Source organism: Rhinatrema bivittatum, chromosome 2 (assembly GCF_901001135.1).
Source record: "Rhinatrema bivittatum chromosome 2, aRhiBiv1.1, whole genome shotgun sequence".
NCBI lineage: Eukaryota > Metazoa > Chordata > Amphibia > Gymnophiona > Rhinatrematidae > Rhinatrema > Rhinatrema bivittatum.
Window position 1 is genome coordinate 441,316,772 of NC_042616.1, and position 20,772 is coordinate 441,337,543.

A 20,772-nucleotide genomic window follows, 5' to 3' on the forward strand; every position below is an offset into this window, starting at 1 on the left:
GGAGTTTAAGGGCAAGAGTTCAGTTTTATGCCAGTTTACGTTATATCCGGAAATCAAAGACTATGTAGTGATCAAATCAAATAAATAATAGAGAGAGACATCTGGATTAGTTAGAAAAAGAAGGACATCGTCAGCATAGGCAGATAATTTAAAAGTGTCAGTATCAAGAGATACACCTTCAATAGAGGGAGATTGACATATAGCTAACAGTAGTGGTTCCAAAGCCAAATTAAACAATAGTGGTGAAAGAGGACATCCATTACGAGTGCCTCTAAATAACTGGAAATGTTGAGACACTTGACTGTTAATATATAAAAAGGCCTTGGGTGAATGATATAAGAATTGAATCCAGGCTATAAAATTAGGCCCAAATCCAAACTGAGTGTGGATATTAAAAAAGACCATTCAACATGGTTGAAGGCCTTTTCGGTGTCTAGTGATTCCATTGCAGCTGGGACAGAGGAGGAGAAGAGAGATTCATGTATGTGAAAAAACAATTGAGTGTAATTGGCTATTAGGCGATGTTCGATGAACCCTGATTGATCTGAATGCACCAGTAAAGCCATAACCTTGGAAAGTCGAGTAGCTAAGATCTTGGTAAAAACTTTATAATCCATATTTAAAAGTGAGATGGGTCTATAATTAGCCAGATTGGTGTCGTACCAGTCTGGCTTTGGAATCACTACTATGCAAGCATCTGTAAAAGCAGAGGTGGTAAAATCTTGTGAAAGTCTGGAAGAGAAGTAAGGCAATAAATGAGGTGTAAGAATTGACTTGAAAGCATGATAAAGTCCAAAGTGAATCCGTTTGGTCCAGGCGCTTTGCCAACAGCAAGAGAGGAAATGGCAGCCTTGATTTCTTTGGAAGTACATGGAACATCTAGTAGATTCATCTGATCTGTGGTTAAAGTAGGGTGAGAGAAGCGAGAGAAAAAGTTCTGGATCGCTTCCTGAGATGGGCAGGCTTCAGATTTGTAAAGCGAGGCATAGAAATCACGAAAGACCTGTAATATGTCAGAGTCCGTAGTGGCCTACTGTCCAGAAGGGGAGACGAGTTTGATGATACGTTACCTGTCAGTCTTTTTCTTGAGGTAGGAGGCTAAAAGATGACCACATTTACTGTTTCCAACATAATATTGAGCTTTAGAATGGAAAGGGTGAAGTTGGACTTGGGAACTGAGATGTTGATTATATTGATATTTCACTTTGTGAAGCTGTAGCAATGATGAATCTATAGGAGATCTAATGTGAAGTTGCTCCAAATCAGCAACATGTTATTGAAGAGCTAATAGCTCCTTTGCTTGAGAGCGACGGTGATGAAACAAGTAGCTGATGATCTCTCCTCATAACGTAACTTTGAAAGCTTCCCAAAAAGTAATAAGTATCACATCAGGGATAGAATTAAGCTGAAAATATTCTGCAATTTTGCTCTTTATGAAGTCAGGAAAGTCAGGTTCCATTAGAAGCGAGGAATTAAATCTCCATTGTTTGTCCACCAAAATAGATGAGCAGAGATTATATTTAAGGAGAATTGCAGCATGATCAGAGAGCAGGATAGGACATATTCGAGTATATGTGATGTGAGGAATCAGACTATGTGAAGTCAAAAAAACTGTCTATTCGTGAATAGGAGGAGTGTGGGAAAGAATAGAAAGTGAAATATTCCGTTGTAGGATACTGCAGCCTCCAAGGATCGGCAAGTCCAAATTGGGCCATGAGATGATGTAAGGTTTGAGTGGATTTGGATTTAGTGATGCGGGCTTCTGTCTTCTTATCCAATATGGGATCCAATAGCTGGTTGAAATCTCCACCTATAATACAGGGGGAGGATTCCATGGAGAGTAGTTGAGCAAAAGCATCCTGAAAGAAACTCGAGGTGTCTGTATTGGGTGCATAAAGATTAAGAATTGTGTAGAGTTCTTTATGAATCTGTATTTGTATAAGATTCCATCTTCCGTCAATATCAGCGGACTGGTGGGTAATTGTGGCATCGAGACATTTGTGAAGCAGGATAGCCGTGCCTCCTTTTTTTCTGTTCGCTGGACTAAAGAATGCTTGGCCTACCCATTGTTGCTTAAGCTTGAGTGATTCTGCTGTTGAGAGATGAGTTTCCTGAATTAGAGCAATGTCTGCTTTCAATGAGTGAAGATAAGTCAAAACCTTCTTGCGCTTGATAGAATGTGAAAACTCATTAACATTCAGTGAAGCTATCATGATTGAATATATGGTGGATGCCATCTATGAAAAGGATGAGACTGTATGATGTGGCTGATAAGAAGAGCTACATAGCAAAGTATAAGAGAGACTGAGTTCTTAGGATCCAAGGAAAAAAGAAACAGGTGAAAAAGAGTACCCATAGCATTTAAAGAAAAAAGAAAAAGCAAAAAGAATTGGCTATGTAGCCAAGCAGAACCTATAAATGGGAAATAGCAAAAATAATAAGCCAGCACCTTTTCTAGGAGCCAGCAGCCTATCAATCAAGAAAAGGGACTCAAGGTGAACCATAGACATCTTGAGAATCACTCACTGGAGACACTGAGTAATCGAGAAACAAAGAGGATCGCAGGGGACAGCTAGAGTAGTGTGTAAAAGAAAAGAAAAAACGATGATCCCAGGTGATATATAGAAGAATAAAAAAAAAAACAATTGAACAAGAAAACACAGGGATCATATCTGGAAGCCTCAATAGATTTTGAGTCAACAGGAGTACAATTAAATTGCACATAATCCCAGATAGCGATGTATACACCGACAGGGTCCAAGTGCCTTTACAAATGTGTGAAATCAGTTACTAATTTAAGTAACAAAGCAATCAAAAATGGAAAAGACACAGCAGAGATCTGTTCAGGTGACCATCTCTTGAGCCTGCTCAAAGGATTTCAGAAAGTCATCTAGATCATCAGGAACATGAAAGAGTTTGGTTTGGTTGTGGTAGGTGACCCGCATCATAGTGGGATATAGCAGGCCGAATTTCGCACCTAGAGAATGAAGTCTGGGACGGGGTGCATGAAAGGCCTTGTGCCTGGCAGCCGTTGTTTTCGCTAAGTCCGGGACAAATAAAATTGAAGTCCCTTGATAGTTGAGAGGCAAATTAGTTTTTGCCACTTTAAAAATTTGCAGTATTTGCGGATATCGCAGGACCTTAAAAATGATAGGTCTCGGGTACATGGAGTTGTGAATTGTCCGCGATGATATACAGTGCGCCCAATCCAATCAAATGGGAGAGCAAATTTGATATTTAATGCAGCAGAAATCATCTGGGTCAAAAAGTGAATAATGTAGTTATCCTCCGCACCTTCAGGGATACCCAGTAGCCAGTAGGGGTGTGCATTCGGATTGACCGCATTAGTAAAACGCAACTCATATTTTTTTTTTACTTAAAAAATTGATTCGACATAAACGATCGGATTTCCCACATATCGAACATAGATATGTTCGATATGTGGGAAATCGCGATTGTTGAGCCAAAATAAAAATATAAACCCCCTCACCCTCCTTAATCCCCCCCCCCCCGACTTACCACAACTCCCTGGTGATGGAGCGAGGAGTGAGGACGCCATTTCTGCAATCCTTGGCGAGAAGCATGTGACGTCGGCGGCACGTCGAGTGACGCCGGCATCACGTGATTCCCGGCTCGTTCGCACCGGACGGCTCGTTCGGCCCAAAAATAACTTTTGGCCAGCTTGGGGGGGTCAGGAGGCCCCCCCAAGCTGGCCAAAAGTTCTTTTTGGGCCGAACGAGCCGTCCGGCGCGAACAAGCCGGGAATCACGTGGCGCCGCGTCACTCAGACGCGGCGTCACGTGATTCCCGGCAAGTTCGCGCCGGACGGCTCGTTCGGCCCAAAAAGAACTTTTGGCCAGCTTGGGGGGGTCAGGAGGCCGACGTCGACGTCACATGCTTCTCGCCAAGGATTGCAGAAATGGCGTCCTCACTCCTCGCTCCATCACCAGGGAGTTGTGGTAAGTCGGGGGGGGGGGGATTAAGGAGGGTGAGGGGGTTTATATTTTTATTTTGGCTCAACAATCGCGATTTCCCACATATCGAACATATCTATGTTCGATATGTGGGAAATCCGATCGTTTATGTCGAATCAATTTTTTAAGTAAAAAAAAAATATGAGTCTGGGGGGGGGATTAAGGAGGGTGAGGGGGTTTAAATTTTTTTTTTGCACATATGTACATATACCCAACTCATTGGATTTTTTTTATGTCCATATTGGCCGCAAGTGGGACCCCCTTTCAGACATAAAAAATATGAACATAAAATTTTGCTCTGCACATCCCTAGTAGCCAGACATTGTTCCGGCGATTCCGATTAGAGAGATCTTCCAGGTCATGATGCAGTGACTCTTCTTCTTTTTCCAGTTTTGGGAGCGGCGCGATGGTGAGTAGTAGAGACGAAACCTGCGTTTCAGTATCTTCCAGTCTTGTGTTTAGGTTTTCCATTTGAGAAGTCAGAGAATGAAGATCTGTCTGGATCGCTGTAGTGGTATCCATATTAGATTGTAGCATATCCTTAAGTTGTTTTAGTTCAGCGAGTACTAGATCTGTGGACGCCATGCTTTTCAGCGGAGAGGCCTTATCTGGGGAAGGCGGATCTTGCCTCATTCTCTTGCTCTCGGCCGCTGCCGCGAATGCAGCTTCTATTTTCTGGATTTGTTAGATGCCATAATTAACTACTCACCAGGCTGCTAAATGGTGAAAAATCGCTATCAGCCGCTGAAACCCCAACACAAAAGAGCAAGTTCTCTCGGAGCCAAATCTCAAGCGGCCATCTTGGTCTCAGGGCAAGAGCACCCCTTGATGGACTTTCTTAATTGTAAACAATAACTTACCTGTCCCCAGAAGGTGCCCATGATATGGAAGCTTTTTTTCATATTGTTGAGTATGGTCACCCATTCTTTATCTCCATAATCAAATCTCATCCCAAAGACAACAGAACAAATGATATTGGAAGTAGCTTGGCTCAGATAGGAGCTAGGGTCCACAGGTAGCTCTAGGGAATATAGATAGAAAATGTCCTTCAGTAGTATATCAATAGCTGTAAAAATAACAGTCACAATGTTTATAATGAAATCGTGGATGCCGTGCATGTTAAAATGATAACATATAATTTAAGCACATGTGAAGGGACCCTGTAAATAGCATCTGGTCACTAAAATTTGCCCTTGGAGAAATTCTGTGGGGAAATGCCTTTCAGCCTCCAGTTGTGGGTTAGCATAATGTGTAATTGTGCCAGAGGTTATCAAGGAAATTTGGTATATTCGGCTGCCAGTATTCAAAATGGCACCGATAGCCTTTGCCCTTACTATGTCACAGGGGCTACCGGTGACATTGGTCGCCCCCTGTCACATGGTAGGAGCACAAGATGGGGCCAGCCATCCATTGCTCCTACCATGTGACAGAGGCTGACCAATGGCACCGGTAGTCCCTGTGACATAGTAAGGGCAAAGGCTATCGGTGCCATTTTGAATACTGGCAGCCGACAGCCTGAGTGCAGGAGATCGCTCCAGGACCCCCGCTGGACCACCAGGGACTTTTGGCAAGTCTTGGGGGGGGGGGGGTCAGGAGGGTGGGGGGTTATTTGTTAGTGATAGGTTGTATTCGTGGGGGTTCATCATATGTTTCATGACCCCCATGATTACAACAAATAGGTCATATACATTGTGGGTTGCCAATATGTTGCAAACAAATGCACACCCCTAGGAAGCACTTCAACTGCAAATTAATGAACTTGCTATAGTTTCCAAATATAACAGACAAGGACTTGATTATATTTTTGGTAAGGAGGGAGGATTATGTGCATTACATAACAGTAGTGAATGTTATACTGTTGTTGTTAATAGATCAGAAATAGTTAAAAATGCAATGGACAAGATACAATCTTTAGCTAAACTGCATATTGAAGATTTTAAGGGAGGAATTGATACTTCAGTTTGGACTTGGTGGTATGCATTCACTAATTGGTTTAAGACTCTGGGAGAAGGATTGCAAGGGACATTAGGATTTTTTTATTGTTTTCTATTGCATACTATTATTGTTAACCTGTTGCCTGTCATGTATTTGTGCTTTGTTTCACCATTTCTTTACCAATTTTATTTCAAATTCTCAAATTCACAATACCATTCTGTTATTTGCCCAGGCTTCTGAGCGGTATTCCTCTCTGCTCCATACAGAGAATGCTGATTTTCCTGAGCTACCTGGTCCCCAGGAAGAGGGAAGTGCTCATTGACGGGTAACAGGTTGGAGACAGTGGATCAGTGCCTTAGTCCCTACCTGATTGACCGAACCTAAGACAGGGGCTTCTTGTCTGGGATATGTACTTTGACAAGAGTATGTGGTAAAACCTCTGAGTGCATTGCACATGAGGTTTCAAGAGGGGAATGAGGAATATTAATATTACGTTTTAGAAAATTCTAGAAGCAGTCACTTAGTATCCTCCATATATGTGCCAGGCAACATGCAAAATCCTGAGTTTCCTAATCTGGTAAAAAGTGGATGTTACCTGTGGAGTAACGTCTATGTGTTTCTGGCCTTGAGAATACTTGAAATGTTTCCAGCCCCCCTAGGGCCATAATTCTTAAAAGGGCAGCAATCCTTGACTTCTGATTTCCTTCAGCATATCCTACCCCCTTCAAAATAAGATTGTATCTCTGCATCTACTTAGGAATAAGAACCCTCCCTAGAAAAGCTCTCCCCTAGTAGAATAGGCCCCAAACTCCTGCATGGAAATTCTTACCTTACCCAGGGCCGGTGCAAGGGGATTAGGCGCCCTAGGCGAGCCTTCTCCCTTGCGCCCCCTCCCCCCCCATTGCGCCGCCACCCCCCGGTCTTGGCCCCGATTCCTATCTCATTCTCGATCACGCCCGCTGACTGTGCGGTTTTCTGGGTCGCGAGCAGGTTGGGCACTGCTTGCGGCCTGCCAAATCTCCACTCCTCTTTGCCATCGCTTGCGGCCCCATATGACTCGCACCCAGTGGTCTCCGGTGCCCAGGGGCCATGCATTTGTGTGCCTCTCCAGCACCCCCTCCCCCCTTAATCCTTCTTGTACTAATGTTTAAGGTCACAGAAAATCAGTGGCATCTCTAAACAGAAGAATTTGGGGGGAAAGCCAAAATGACATTTCTTCATCACACCCACCTCTAGGTGGGTGTGATGAAGAAATGCTTTAAAATTGGTTATAAAAAAAAGTGTTAATAAAGTCCAAAGGGTCTTCTGCGTAATTTTAAAAAGCTGGCCAGTTTCACACTATAAAATTATTTGATAGCCTCATTCAACTAATTCTATTTGGCTATGAAAGTGAAGTCTGGAATATATAGGAAGGGACAGACTGTCAATATAAATCCTGCACCTCCAGTTCTGTAACTCTGTGCATCCACTGAAATTCCCCCAAACAATGGAGCTTGAATGTTTCTCTTACAGCTCATCATACTAAAAGATATTTTCAAATTCTGGTGTCACCTCACAGTAACAGCAGCACAAACACCTTCCACTGCCAGGCACATTGTGAACTAACACAAAACCCCGCAAAAAAGACACTCAAAATCTATATTGCAATCCCATCATAACATACCAGTAATAACACCAAGGATTCAATCAATAATAACCCTACCTGTGAATAAGCAAGGATAAATATTACACTGGGTCCTAGAATACCAATACATCACCTACTGAGGAAACAAAACAAACCCGATTGCTATTAGGGATGTGAATCGTGTCCTCGATCGTCTTAACGATCGATTTCGGCTGGGAGGGGGAGGGAATCGTATTGTTGCCGTTTGGGGGGGTAAAATATCGTGAAAAATCGTGAAAAATCGTGAAAAATCGTGAAAAATCGTGAAAAATCGAAAAATCGAAAAATCGGCACATTAAAACCCCCTAAAACCCACCCCCGACCCTTTAAATTAAATCCCCCACCCTCCCGAACCCCCCCAAATAACTTAAATAACCTGCGGGTCCAGCGGCGGTCCGGAACGGCAGCGGTCCGGAACGGGCTCCTGCTCTGAATCTTGTCGTCTTCAGCCGGCGCCATTTTCCAAAATGGCGCCGAAAAATGGCGGCGGCCATAGACGAAAAAGATTGGACGGCAGGAGGTCCTTCCGGACCCCCGCTGGACTTTTGGCAAGTCTCGTGGGGGTCAGGAGGCCCCCCACAAGCTGGCCAAAAGTTCCTGGAGGTCCAGCGGGGGTCAGGGAGCGATTTCCCGCCGCAAATCGTTTTCGTACGGAAAATGGCGCCGGCAGGAGATCGACTGCAGGAGGTCGTTCAGCGAGGCGCCGGAACCCTCGCTGAACGACCTCCTGCAGTCGATCTCCTGCCGGCGCCATTTTCCGTACGAAAACGATTCGCGGCGGGACATCGCTCCCTGACCCCCGCTGGACCTCCAGGAACTTTTGGCCAGCTTGTGGGGGGCCTCCTGACCCCCACGAGACTTGCCAAAAGTCCAGCGGGGGTCCGGAAGGACCTCCTGCCGTCCAATCTTTTTCGTCTATGGCCGCCGCCATTTTTCGGCGCCATTTTGGAAAATGGCGCCGGCTGAAGACGACAAGATTCAGAGCAGGAGCCCGTTCCGGACCGCTGCCGTTCTGGACCGCCGCTGGACCCGCAGGTTATTTAAGTTATTTGGGGGGGGGTTCGGGAGGGTGGGGGATTTAATTTAAAGGGTCGGGGGTGGGTTTTAGGGGGTTTTAGTGTGCCGGCTCACGATTCTAACGATTTATAACGATAAATCGTTAGAATCTGTATTGTATTGTGTTCCATAACGGTTTAAGACGATATTAAAATTATCGGACGATAATTTTAATCGTCCTAAAACGATTCACATCCCTAATTGCTATAGATCCCTATACAGACACTACATGCTAGCAGAATCTCTCATCATGTTCACACACACAGAGCAGAAACAGACTCTCACCAAATACAGAATACAAAATAAAGGAGCACAAATTAGAAAAAACTGAAATGGAAACCCCAAGAAGCCAGACTCTGTGTATTAATAATGGAAAAACAGAACCACCATTCCTCATAAAACAATAAAATCAAGAAACATAAGCATCAGTTATAATAGTAAAACCATACTAATAAAATAATATTTTAAAACTACTGATAAATAGAATTTCTATTAATTAAAATCATATACATTTTTTACAATTTCCCAAACACCAATAAAATATTTCAAAACAGCACATATATCAAATAACACCCAATAATTAAAACTAATAAGGATTTTAAAAAGCCCCTGCTGTCCATGCATGGAAGCTCTTGATTTCCAGTCACCCTGATATTGTCTAGGATTAGGAGGTTATCCTCTCTCTCTCACACATACTCACATGTCCATTCTCTCTCACACATACACTGTCACATACATACACATTCATGCTCTTATACCCACCATAACCTCTTGCTCTCACAGACACTGACACACTCTCAGATGTAAGACACTCTCTCCCCAACACACACTCCCCCCCCCACACACTCTTACACCCCTGGATTTTCTCATACACACTCATGCTCTCACTCTCACTGGCTTCCTCACATACACACAAACACACATACCCAGGCAAGCTCCCAATCATTCTCACACTGACCCCCGGGCAGGCTCCCATTCATTTTCACACCACTCCCTCCCCATCCCCCAGGCATGCACACATTCATTCTCACACCCACAGACCCCCAGGCAGGCACCAATTCATTCTCATACACAGACACACCCTCAGGCAGGCACCAATGCATTCACACACATACACCCCCAGGCAGTCTCCCATTCATACACATGCACACACTAAAGGCAGACCCCCTCTCTTTCTTTTGCCAGCAACCTCAGAGCCTCTCTCATTCCTCTGCTGCCACTGTCACTGCTGCTGCGTGGCTATTGGGGAGGCACTGATTGGTGATTGCTGCTACTGGCACTGAAGCCCATTCTGCTGCCTCCTCTCTGCAGGCCCCGTGGGCTTCCATTTCCTCCATGCTGATCTCCTACATTGTGCATAGAGAAAGTACTACTCTTGCACATTCCCAAAGATTACATGTGCCAATCAGTAAAAAGTAATTTTTTTTTTTTACTTTGCTGTCTGATCTTAGTTTTCTAATCGGTTGGTCACAGGATTTTTTTTCCACCTTTCCTTTCTTATTTTTTTTGCCAATTCCTTTTATATTGTCTTTTTTTCTATTTCTTTTCTCTCCATCTGTCTTCTTCCCTCAAAATCACAGTCAGGTTCTCATTTTCACATGCTTTCTCTCTCTCTCTCTCACACACACACACAGGCTCGTTCTCTCTCATACAATCATTCATACACACAGTCTCTCACTAGCACATGCTGTCTGACTCTCACACACACAGACTCTCTCTCACTCCCACATGTTATCTTGCTTAAGCACAGGCTCTCACTGTCACATGCTCTCTCTCATACAATCATTCATACACACAGTCTCTCACTGGCACATGCTGTCTGACTCACACACACAGGCTCTCTCTTACTCCCACAAGCTGTCTTGCTCAAGCATAGGCTCTCACTGTCACATGCTGTCTCTCTCTCACACACTCACACACACACACACACAGAGGCTCTCACATGCTGTCTCTGCAAACATTCAGGTCCTCACTCCCACACACAGTCTCTCAACTCACTCTCACACACAAACTCAACTCATCTCATCTCATACACGCGCGCACACACACACACCCTCAGCCTCTCTCTCACCTCTGGGCCTCCTCTTCGCGGGTCGCCGCAGGATGGGCTCTGCAGCGGCCCTGGTCTTCTCGTGCCGCCCGCAATGTGGGATTCGCTGCGACCTGTAAGCCCTGCTCCTCTTCTGCACGTAGCTGATGCTCCTCCTCCTTCCGACACGCGGCTGATGCTCCTCTTCCTTCTGGCACGCGGCTGATGCTCCTCTTCCGGCACACGGCTGATGCTCCTCCCCCTTCCTGCCCACGTGGCTCCGGCAACATTTTTCTTCCGGGGCCGCGGGGGCAGGAAGGAGAAGGGGATTTTGCAGGCTTAGAGCGACCTTTTTTTTCAGGCCGTGGTGACGTGAGGTCCTCCACGGCCCTGCCGATCTTCGGCGGCCCTATGAGCCTTCTTATCGGCTACCAGCGGCTCGGCGCCCCCTAATGCTAGGCGCCCTAGGCGATCGCCTAGTTCGCCTAGTGCTTCCACCGGCCCTGACCTTACCTGACATCCAGAAAAGCACATTCCTATCCATCCATGGGCCACTCCATGGACCGCTCAGATTCCTCTCCTAATGAGAAAGAAGCCACATGTCCACTGAGCAAGAGTAATGCCTAATCATTCCTGCCCCATCATCACCAAAATTGAAAATGGAGCCAGCTAACCCACAAGCTCCTCTCTGCCCCCACAAATGGGTACATTTTCAAAAGCCAGCATGCACCAATAAGAGGAGATATGCATATGGCCGGGCTATGATGTTGCCATGGGCGTTTTCAAAGGCCAACGGCCACACGTGTATCTCCCAGTATGTGCAGAAGAGCCGGCAAAGTAAAAAGGGTTGCACTGAGGAGGGCTAGGGTGGGATCTTGTTGGGGTGGGGAGGAACATGGGTGGGCCAGGCACTGTCCTGCTGAAGGGAGCACCGGTAGCCCATGCAACTTATTACTGTTTGGGAGAGCAAGTAAGTACCGAAACAAAAAAAAACATAGAAACATAGAAATGACGGCAGAAGAAGACCAAACGGCCCATCCAGTCTGCCCAGCAAGCTTCACACATTTTTTCTCTCATACTTATCTGTTTCTTTTAGCTCTTGGTTCCATTTCCCTTCCTCCCCCACCATTAATGTAGAGAGCAGTGATGGAGCTTTAGAGGCTGAGGAGTATAGGGGAAAAGGCAGGCAGGGTAGGTAAGGAATTTAAGAACTTATCTCCAAGTCCGTTCCTTTATTGGAGCAAAATGGGAGGGCCCAATCATGTCCATGCACATTTCTAAGAAAATTCCATCCTTCCACGATCGCCGATATAAAATCAGGTGCACATGTGTGTGCTTGTAGTGAATTTTATAACATACGCAAATATGTTATAAATTCAGCGCATCCATGTGCATGATCTGGGAACTGCACACGTATGAACGCCCATGTGGTTCTTTTAGAATTCACATTAAAGTGTACTTGCAGGGAAAAATTAAAACCAAGGGTCAGCTGGCAATATTTTAAATTTTGTCACCAGTGGCTTCTATCCAATGAACTTGATGCTGCCTTTGAATAAATATGGGGGTGACTAAGTGGCCAGGCTGGGTACAGGAAACCTAGGGGGAGTCTTTTTTGTGGAAGTTGGATGGAGGCAGGGTTTTAATGTAGAGAGAAAGAACTACTGGGCTATTCTCTGTCGGGGGATCAGAACCCTGTAGTTGCTGGGGTAGGGGACCAAGTGCATTGGCAGATACATTACATGTCAATGCTCTACAATGAGACTAACTACACTTCATGAGGTGAAGTTAATTTTCTAAGACTTACTATAGATTTCAAGGTTTATCACAATATTCCTTTTTAAATATTATGAACTGCTTTGTATGCATTTGCAGACAGCACAGGTCATTAATATTTTACATGCATTAGGTAAGATTTTTATTTAGTGTGTTCTTGGTAACACACTAACATGATTTCAATATGTGTTAAATGCCCAAGTAAATATTTAACATTTGTTAATGAACAGCTTAGTAAATAGACCTCTATGCAAAGTATGGCTCAAAGTCCACTTAGAATTTTATTAGAGGTATATTCCTCCTTCTCAAACAAAACAGTGAAGGACTCCTCTGATAATTAGTGAGATGAGTGAGGTTGCTCTTCTAGGTCTACTGTACTTAACTTTTGTAGAGAAAACAAAAGCATTCTAGTTGTGTCTTACACACAGTATTACATCCATGGGTGTGCCACTCTCAGACCACATGCCAATTTATTTGGGTTACCACTATTTTTCCACAAAAGCATAATCACATTTATTTCAGGGTAACCATATTCCTATTGATTTCTACTTTACGTTCTCATGCTGTTAGATAAAACTGTTCTCAGCAGTTCTTCTATTGTCTTGCATGGAGTCATGATTTAAGGGTTCAGTTTGACTCCCAAAGCTCTCCAGATTCTCCAGGATTCAACAGGTTTAGTTCAAAAGGGAAATTCTAATGGAGCTTATTGTTTCTGCTTTCAGCAGCAAGATGTCTCTCTCAGTACATGCACTCTGATCCCTGCAATGCACCAAGATCCACTTGTAAAGCCTACCTGTAAGGACTTTTCAGAAGATATATACCTTTATTTTAATGTATTTAATTTTGCCTTTCTAAACTTAAAAAAAAAAGAATCCATTTCATATAAGAGATAATTAACTTCTGCCTACAGATGTATGCTGTAAGATAGGGACACATATCCAGACCCTCTTCCTCCTAGCTCAGAAGTTAGAGAAACAAAGGTAAGAAACTGAAGGGAGGAGTAGAATGGGTCAGTAAGATGAATCTTAGTTTAACTGTTCCAGATATCGTACATAATTATATTGTAGCAGGGCATGATTTGCCAGTGTGAAGCAGACAGAGACCTGAGACCTATACAAGATTTCAGCTCAGCACAAGATGTCCAAACAAATAATTGCAGATATACAACTCAGGAAGGTACTGTGGGCATTTTGCTAAACAGACCAGGATTACAATTAAGGTCTGACATGTTCAGCCTTATCATCCAATCCGATTTGAAATGAAATCTAGCCAATTGGTGACCACTTGCTACATTGCAGAGTATCCCTCTGATAGTCATGAAGCTCAGCCCCACCTAATGAGATATCTGGAAGGCCAATAATTTGGAAGTCTATGAAGTAGCTAACCAATGAAAAAGACCTAACACCAGACATCAGCCACTTATGATCCACATATCACTGATGACTGTTACGCATGCCGTCCACAGGCAATCTGAATTATAAGGAATTACATGGCAGATCTCAAACAGTTGATCTAATTTCTTTTTTCTTCACACAATAAAATCACACAAAATAAAAAATATAGCAAACATAGATCTCTCCAAGGACTTAAGGAAATCTCCTGCCCCCAATAAAGAGAGCTGGAGCATCCGTAGCCCTCTCTGATCCCCTCTTGCAATTTCTTATCTCCAAAGGTGGACTTGGGACCTGATGCTACCCAGAGGAGCCTATCATAGACCAGCTGGGGCCTCACCAGGCACTTATAATTACCTGCCTGCCCCCTGGAATAATTTTTTAGACCATGGAGATCCTTGTACTAACTCCTTCATGGTCTCCCCCTGCTATCTGCTGGAGGGATACTTATCTGCTCCTGCCCTGGTCACAATATAATTCAAAATGGCACCGGCATAATGAGGCTGACACCAAAGTGTCATTTGCAAGTGAGGCCAGCTCTATTTTGAAACATACAGGACAGGAGTGAGCGGGCATTGCTTCTGACCTTTAGAGAACTGGTAGACTTCACAAAGGTAAGTGTTGGAGGGGGGGTTGGATGGGCCCAGGGAGGTCTCAGATAGGATAGGCTTTGTCCAGCTGAGTAGGTTTGGCCCCAAGTTTTCTTTTAGGTTGCAAGAGAGGAATCAGGAAGGGGGTGGGTCAGAGAGGGCTGTGGTGGTGTCAGCTTTCTTTCTTGGGGGCGGGAGAGTGCCAAAAAGTCTCAGGGAGGCCATTATTTTAAAAATAACCCTTGCTACAGTTACATGATGTTGTGTTCCATATCGAGTTCCATATTAGCAAAAAGATCTAGGCATCATAGTGGATAATACTTTGAAATCATCAGCTCAGTGTGCTGCGGCAGTCAAAAAAGCAAACAGAATGTTAGGAATTATTAGGAAGGGAATGGTTAATAAAACGGAAAATGTCATAATGCCTCTGTATCGCTCCATGGTAAGATCGCACCTTGTACCTGTGTACAATTCTGGTCGCCGCATCTCAAAAAAGATATAGTTGCGATGGAGAAGGTACAGAGACAGGCAACCAAAATGATAAATGGGATGGAACAGCTCCCCTATGAGGAAAGGCTGAAGAGGTTAGGGCTGTTCAGCTTGGAGAAGAGACGGCTGAGGGGAGATATGATAGAGGTCTTTAAGATCATGAGAGGTCTTGGACGAGTAGATGTGAATCGGTTATTTACACTTTCGGATAATAGAAGGACTAGGGAGCATTCCATGAAGTTAGTAAGTAGCACATTTAAGACTAATCGGAGAAAATTATTTTTTACTCAACATACAATTAAGCTCTGGAATTTGTTCCCAGAAGATGTAGTTAGTGCAGTTAGTGTAGCTGGGTTCAAAAAAGGTTTGGATAAGTTATTGGAGGAGAAGTCCATTAACTGCTATTAATCAAGTTTACTTAGGGAATAGCCACTGCTATTAATTGCATCAGTAGCATGGGATCTTCATGGTGTTTGGGTACTTGACAGGTTCTTGTGGCCTGGTTTGGCCTCTGTTGGAAACAGGAAGCTGGGTTTGATGGACCCAGTTTCTTATGTTCTTATGAATATGAAAATAATATTTATGTTGAGAGACTTTTTAATTAACCAAAAATAGCCATATAATTTGTATTGTTTGCATTCATTAAAAGTGAATGTACATTCTTAAAGAACAATACTGTGCAGAAGAGCACTGTTTTTAAAGATATCATATTCATGGACAGACCCAAAGCAAGATGATATGATATATTGCACAGAAGACTCATAAATAAGCTGATCAGACTAAGTATGAGACCTAATTTCAAAAACTGGGTTAGAAATTGGTGGTGATAAGTAGGGATGTGCAGAGCAAAATTTTATGTTCATATTTTTTATGTCCGAAAGGGGGTCCCACTTGCGGCCAATATGGACATAAAAAAAATCCAATGAGTTGGGTATATGTACATATGTGCAAAAAAAAAATTTAAACCCCCTCACCCTCCTTAATCCCCCCCCCAGACTTACCACAACTCCCTGGTGATCGAGCGAGGAGTGAGGACGTCATTTCTGCAATCCTTGGCGAGAAGCATGTGACGTCGGTGGCACGTCGAGTGACGCGGCGTCACGTGATTCCCGGCTCGTTCGCGCCGGACGGCTCGTTCGGCCCAAAAAGAACTTTTGGCCAGCTTGGGGGGGCCTCCTGACCCCCCCAAACGGGCCAAAAGTTCTTTTTGGGCCGAACGAGCCGTCCGGCGCGAACGAGCCGGGAATCACGTGGCGCCGCGTCACTCAGACGCGACGTCACGTGATTCCCGGCGAGTTCGCGCCGGACGGCTCGTTCGGCCCAAAAAGAACTTTTGGCCAGCTTGAGGGGGTCAGGAGGCCCCCCCAAGCTGGCCAAAAGTTCTTTTTGGGCCGAACGAGCCGTCCGGCGCGAACGAGCCGGGAATCACGTGACGCCGACGTCACGTGATTCCCGGCTCGTTCGCGCCGGACGGCTCGTTCGGCCCAAAAAGAACTTTTGGCCAGCTTGGGGGGGCCTCCTGACCCCCTCAAGCTGGCCAAAAGTTCTTTTTGGGCCGAACGAGCCGTCCGGCGCAAACGAGCCGGGAATCACGTGACGCCGGCGTCACTCGACGTGCCGCCGACGTCACATGCTTCTCGCCAAGGATTGCAGAAATGGCGTCCTCACTCCTCGCTCCATCACCAGGGAGTTGTGGTAAGTCGGGGGGGGGGGGGGGATTAAGGAGGGTGAGGGGGTTTATATTTTTATTTTGGCTCAACAATCGCGATTTCCCACATATCGAACATATCTATGTTCGATATGTGGGAAATCCGATCGTTTATGTCGAATCAATTTTTTAAGTAAAAAAAAAATATGAGTTGCGTTTTACTAATGCGGTCAATCCGAATGCACACCCCTAGTGATAAGCAATGCAGGGTAGTGGGTAAATGAAGTTCACTCCAAGTGGAGACATCAGTGGAGCCTCACAGGGATCAATCCTGGTTTTAGGTGTGTTCAATATTATTATATGATATTGCAGAGGGATTTGTTCTTTTTAGGAAAAGTTTATCGTTTATAGATGAACACTCCGGATGTAGTAGAAAATGACGAACAAGAAACAAATGTGTTTTGATGGAAAGGAAGCTCTTCAATTACAAGTTATGATTAAAGGCTCAAAGGGGATAGAATCAGACTAACATAAGAAAATATTTCTTTACTGAAATGGTAATAGATGTATGGAATAATCTCTCAGTATATGTTGTAAAGGTGAAAATATAAGACTTTAAAAATGTATAGTATAAACCCAGATAATTCTTACATGTGAGTATATGAGGGTGATGCATCAGAAGAGGTAGGTTCTGCTCTGTCATTATATCAGAAAAGAAAGGATCGGATAGGCTTTGCTATAATTTTCTGAAATAATTGTGTATATTTCTAGATAAACACAGCCAAGACTCAAAATAAGTAAATAAAAAAGGCTATTCTTGTAATGTCTATTTATTATAAGAAATGCTTCTTCTTCTCATAAATAAATAAATAAATAAATAAATACCTGTCTGCACATTTAATTCATTTATTATGTGCAATTGTTAAAATTATTATTTAATATAACTATATGCATAAATGTCTATAAAATAGGTAAAGTATGTATGTTCCTGCATTACATATATACTCATGAATGAATAAATAAACAAATAATTAATTCAATTAATAAATGCATTTGCAAATACTAGGTACATGCATGGAAAACAAATTTGCTTCATGTTCATTTGTCATATTTTTCCTGTGCATGATATTTTTATGTATTTATTTATTGATTGATTTTAAATGATTTCTTTCCCATACTTTCCACAATCCAAGGCACAGTACATTAAGACATATTATTTCATTTTTTCATGCATATCATTTCTTTCATTTTTTATCATTTAGCTCACATTATAAAATGCATCTATTTTTTTACAATGCGTATACTTTTGCAAATAGCACTTTGAAATGCATTACTGCTTTCTGAAATGATATGGGGACCTGTTTACTAAAGTACTAATATTGAATCCCACATTAGTGCTCAGGCTGTTGCCATAAGGGGAAATGTGCAATGGCAAAACCCAATTCCAAGTTATCATATTTTAAAGAGACTGCATGGCCCCAGTAAAGATCTCCCACCTGTGTCCCAGAAATCCCTGGAAATCTAGTGGAATCCCTTAGGCCCTACCACTTGCCCTTTAAAAACTCTCCCAGTCCCACCTTCTCTATCTCTTCCCCAAGGCTTAATTGAAATCCTGGTGATCTAGTGAGGACAGAAGCAACCTCACTTGCTCCTGCCCAGCCAGTGCCAGTTATTAAAATGGTGTTGATTTTGAATGACACTAGATGCTGTTTTCTCCTCTTTCTTATAGAGGGGACTTTTTTTTCTAATGAGCTAGAGGGCAAGGTTCTTATCAAATTTAATTTTTTAGACTGCTACTTTCAGAATTGTATACAGTACACCATGCCAAGTGGGCATGCAGAGATTTATGTTAGTGAGGCACATATGTTTTGGTACGCATGTATATTTGAAATGCAGGAGCAAACACTTTCTCTACCCATTTTATAGAAATACATACGTATAGTTTATGCAAATAGTAATTGAAACAATTTGCACATAATAACCCAGCATTAAATATGGAGGCAGTTATTTTATTAAGCAGTGGTTCTCAACCTAGTCCTCCGGACACACCTAGCCCGTCAGGTTTTCAGGAAATCCACAATGAATATGCTTTGGAAACAATGCAGGCAAATCTATCCTAAAAAGTATGGGTCAGATTTTAAAAGGGTTACGCATGCCGGGCCTATTTTCAAAAGGGCCAGTGACGCGCACAAAGCCCTGGGACACATGTAAGTCCCGGTGCTTGCAGAAAGGGGCGGTCCAGGGGTGGGGCATGGGTGGGGTGGGGTGGTCCGGGGTGGGGCGGTCTGGGGGTGGGGTGGGGTTGCAGGCTCCAGGCATAGCGACCATTTTTCCTCTGTGTCCGGGATCGTGGGCCGGCAGTCGGCCATCGCGCACAACTTGCGCCTGCCTGGAGGCAGGCTTAAAAGATAAGATAAAGGGCGGGGGGGGGGAGGGGTTAGAGTAGGGCTAGGGGGGAAAGTTTAGTGGAAGGGGTGGGAAGGTCAGGCTAGGGGATGGGAACAAGGGAAGGCAGCACGGCTCGGAGTGTGCAAGGTGTACAATTGTGTGCACTCCCTTGCGCGTGGCAACTCTGGATTTTATAACATGCGTGTGCCTGCACGCTCATGTTAAGAAATAAGACATACATGTGCATGCACCGGGTAGCACACACACATGTAGGCCACTTAAGCTTCTTTTGATATCTACCCCTATGTTGTGCATACACCATTCTAAAAATACTTAGTTGAGTTTGTACTTGGATACCTCCAGCAGTTCACCAAGCCTTCACTAGTTCATATAGACACCATCCCACTACCCCAGCACATCATTCTGAATCCTACCATTTCCCTCAGACTACCCACAAAAAACTGCAAATGACAATTCTGATTTCAATTGTGTTAGTCAATTATCAGGTGAAAAAGTGTTTGGATAAGATTGATAATGTATGTGTATATAATGCTTATAAAATAGCAATTGCATCCTGGAAAGCCTCAATGCCATCCTTTTTTCCCTGTTAACATTTACATGGAAGACTTGAAGTATGTGCATACTACTGAGATTTATAAAATTGTAAATTCAACTTCACATGCTGCTTTGGCACATGTAACCCCTGTTTAACTCTGAAAATTACCTCCTTAATGGTTGAGGAGTAGGAGGTTGGGAGAGAGGACACTCAGTGGAGATGACTTTTCTGGGGCCATATAGCTTCTTTAAATTCTAACAGGGAGCATTGGCATGTGCATTAGCATTTGCTACTCCAAGGGGAAAGTTAACTACTCCTCTTGAATAATGCAGCTTGTGAAATTTAACATAAGCCATGCTTTGCTTGCATTTGCATGTGATGCAGTTCATTACCCTATCCACATTGTGCCTGATTAACCTGCAAGAAAATAACATGTGGAAATTGCATATTCCACATGTTATTTCTGTGCTAACATTTTTTAATGCATGATAAATACCGTTTTCTATATGGCAACAGATTAATGCAGCTTACTAAATAGGCCCCTTACTGACAAGGACAATATTTCTTTCTATTTTTTGTATAATTTTGAATGGGAAATGATATAAAGCGATATAAAAAATTGTGTTGATGTTTTCATGCCATTTTCAAATGAAAGCACATCCTTACCACATACTGTACATGTTTCACAGCTATTAGTATACCCTCTGTAAAATGACTTCTGACACATGGATTTAACATTAGGAAAACCTGAAGTATACAAACGTTTTGTTTTTCTGAATTCTTCCACCAAACACTGAGCTTCTTCCTTCAGCTTCTCCTCAAAATTTCTCTTCCCCATTCCTAAATCTTTTAGTGTCTTAATGGAAAAGGCACGAATCTCCTTCCACTTCTCCCCTCTCAGCATACCAACTCCTGAAAAGAGAAAAATTTTATTTTCTTTCTCCAGAGAATTTAGCCAAACAAGAACTGCTATAAAAATATTTGCAAGAACACCTGCAGTTGTGGTATTTGCATTAACACAAAGAAGTAACCTCACAAAATATTACACAACAGTGAAAAGAAAGAATACATGAAACATAGCAATCATAAAAATGCCCATTCTATTATCATCCTAGTTATTTTAGGCCTAAAATCACCTCTTCCCCAAAGATCAATGAATATCTAAAAGGCAAATTCTGCAACAAACTTTAAAGAAAAACTAAAAAAGCTTAGCAAACCAGGCACCCAAATCCATCTTAGTTCACTACTTTGCTGTGCCATGTATATTTTGCTCTTATGTT

The 20,772-nt window shown here is 43.3% G+C and overlaps 1 protein-coding gene across 1 annotated transcript in view; it reads right to left on the bottom strand.

The window, feature by feature from the left end:
• LOC115084911 (cytochrome P450 2G1-like) overlaps nt 1-20,772 on the bottom strand; it is a 94,262-nt gene that overhangs the window by 22,735 nt on the left and 50,755 nt on the right. Inside the window, exons 3-4 of the mRNA XM_029590324.1 lie at nt 20,255-20,404; nt 4,835-4,995 (exon numbers count right to left, since the gene is read on the bottom strand). Coding sequence (XP_029446184.1) covers nt 4,835-4,995; nt 20,255-20,404 — 311 coding nt within the window. The remainder of the gene's footprint in view (nt 1-4,834; nt 4,996-20,254; nt 20,405-20,772) is intronic.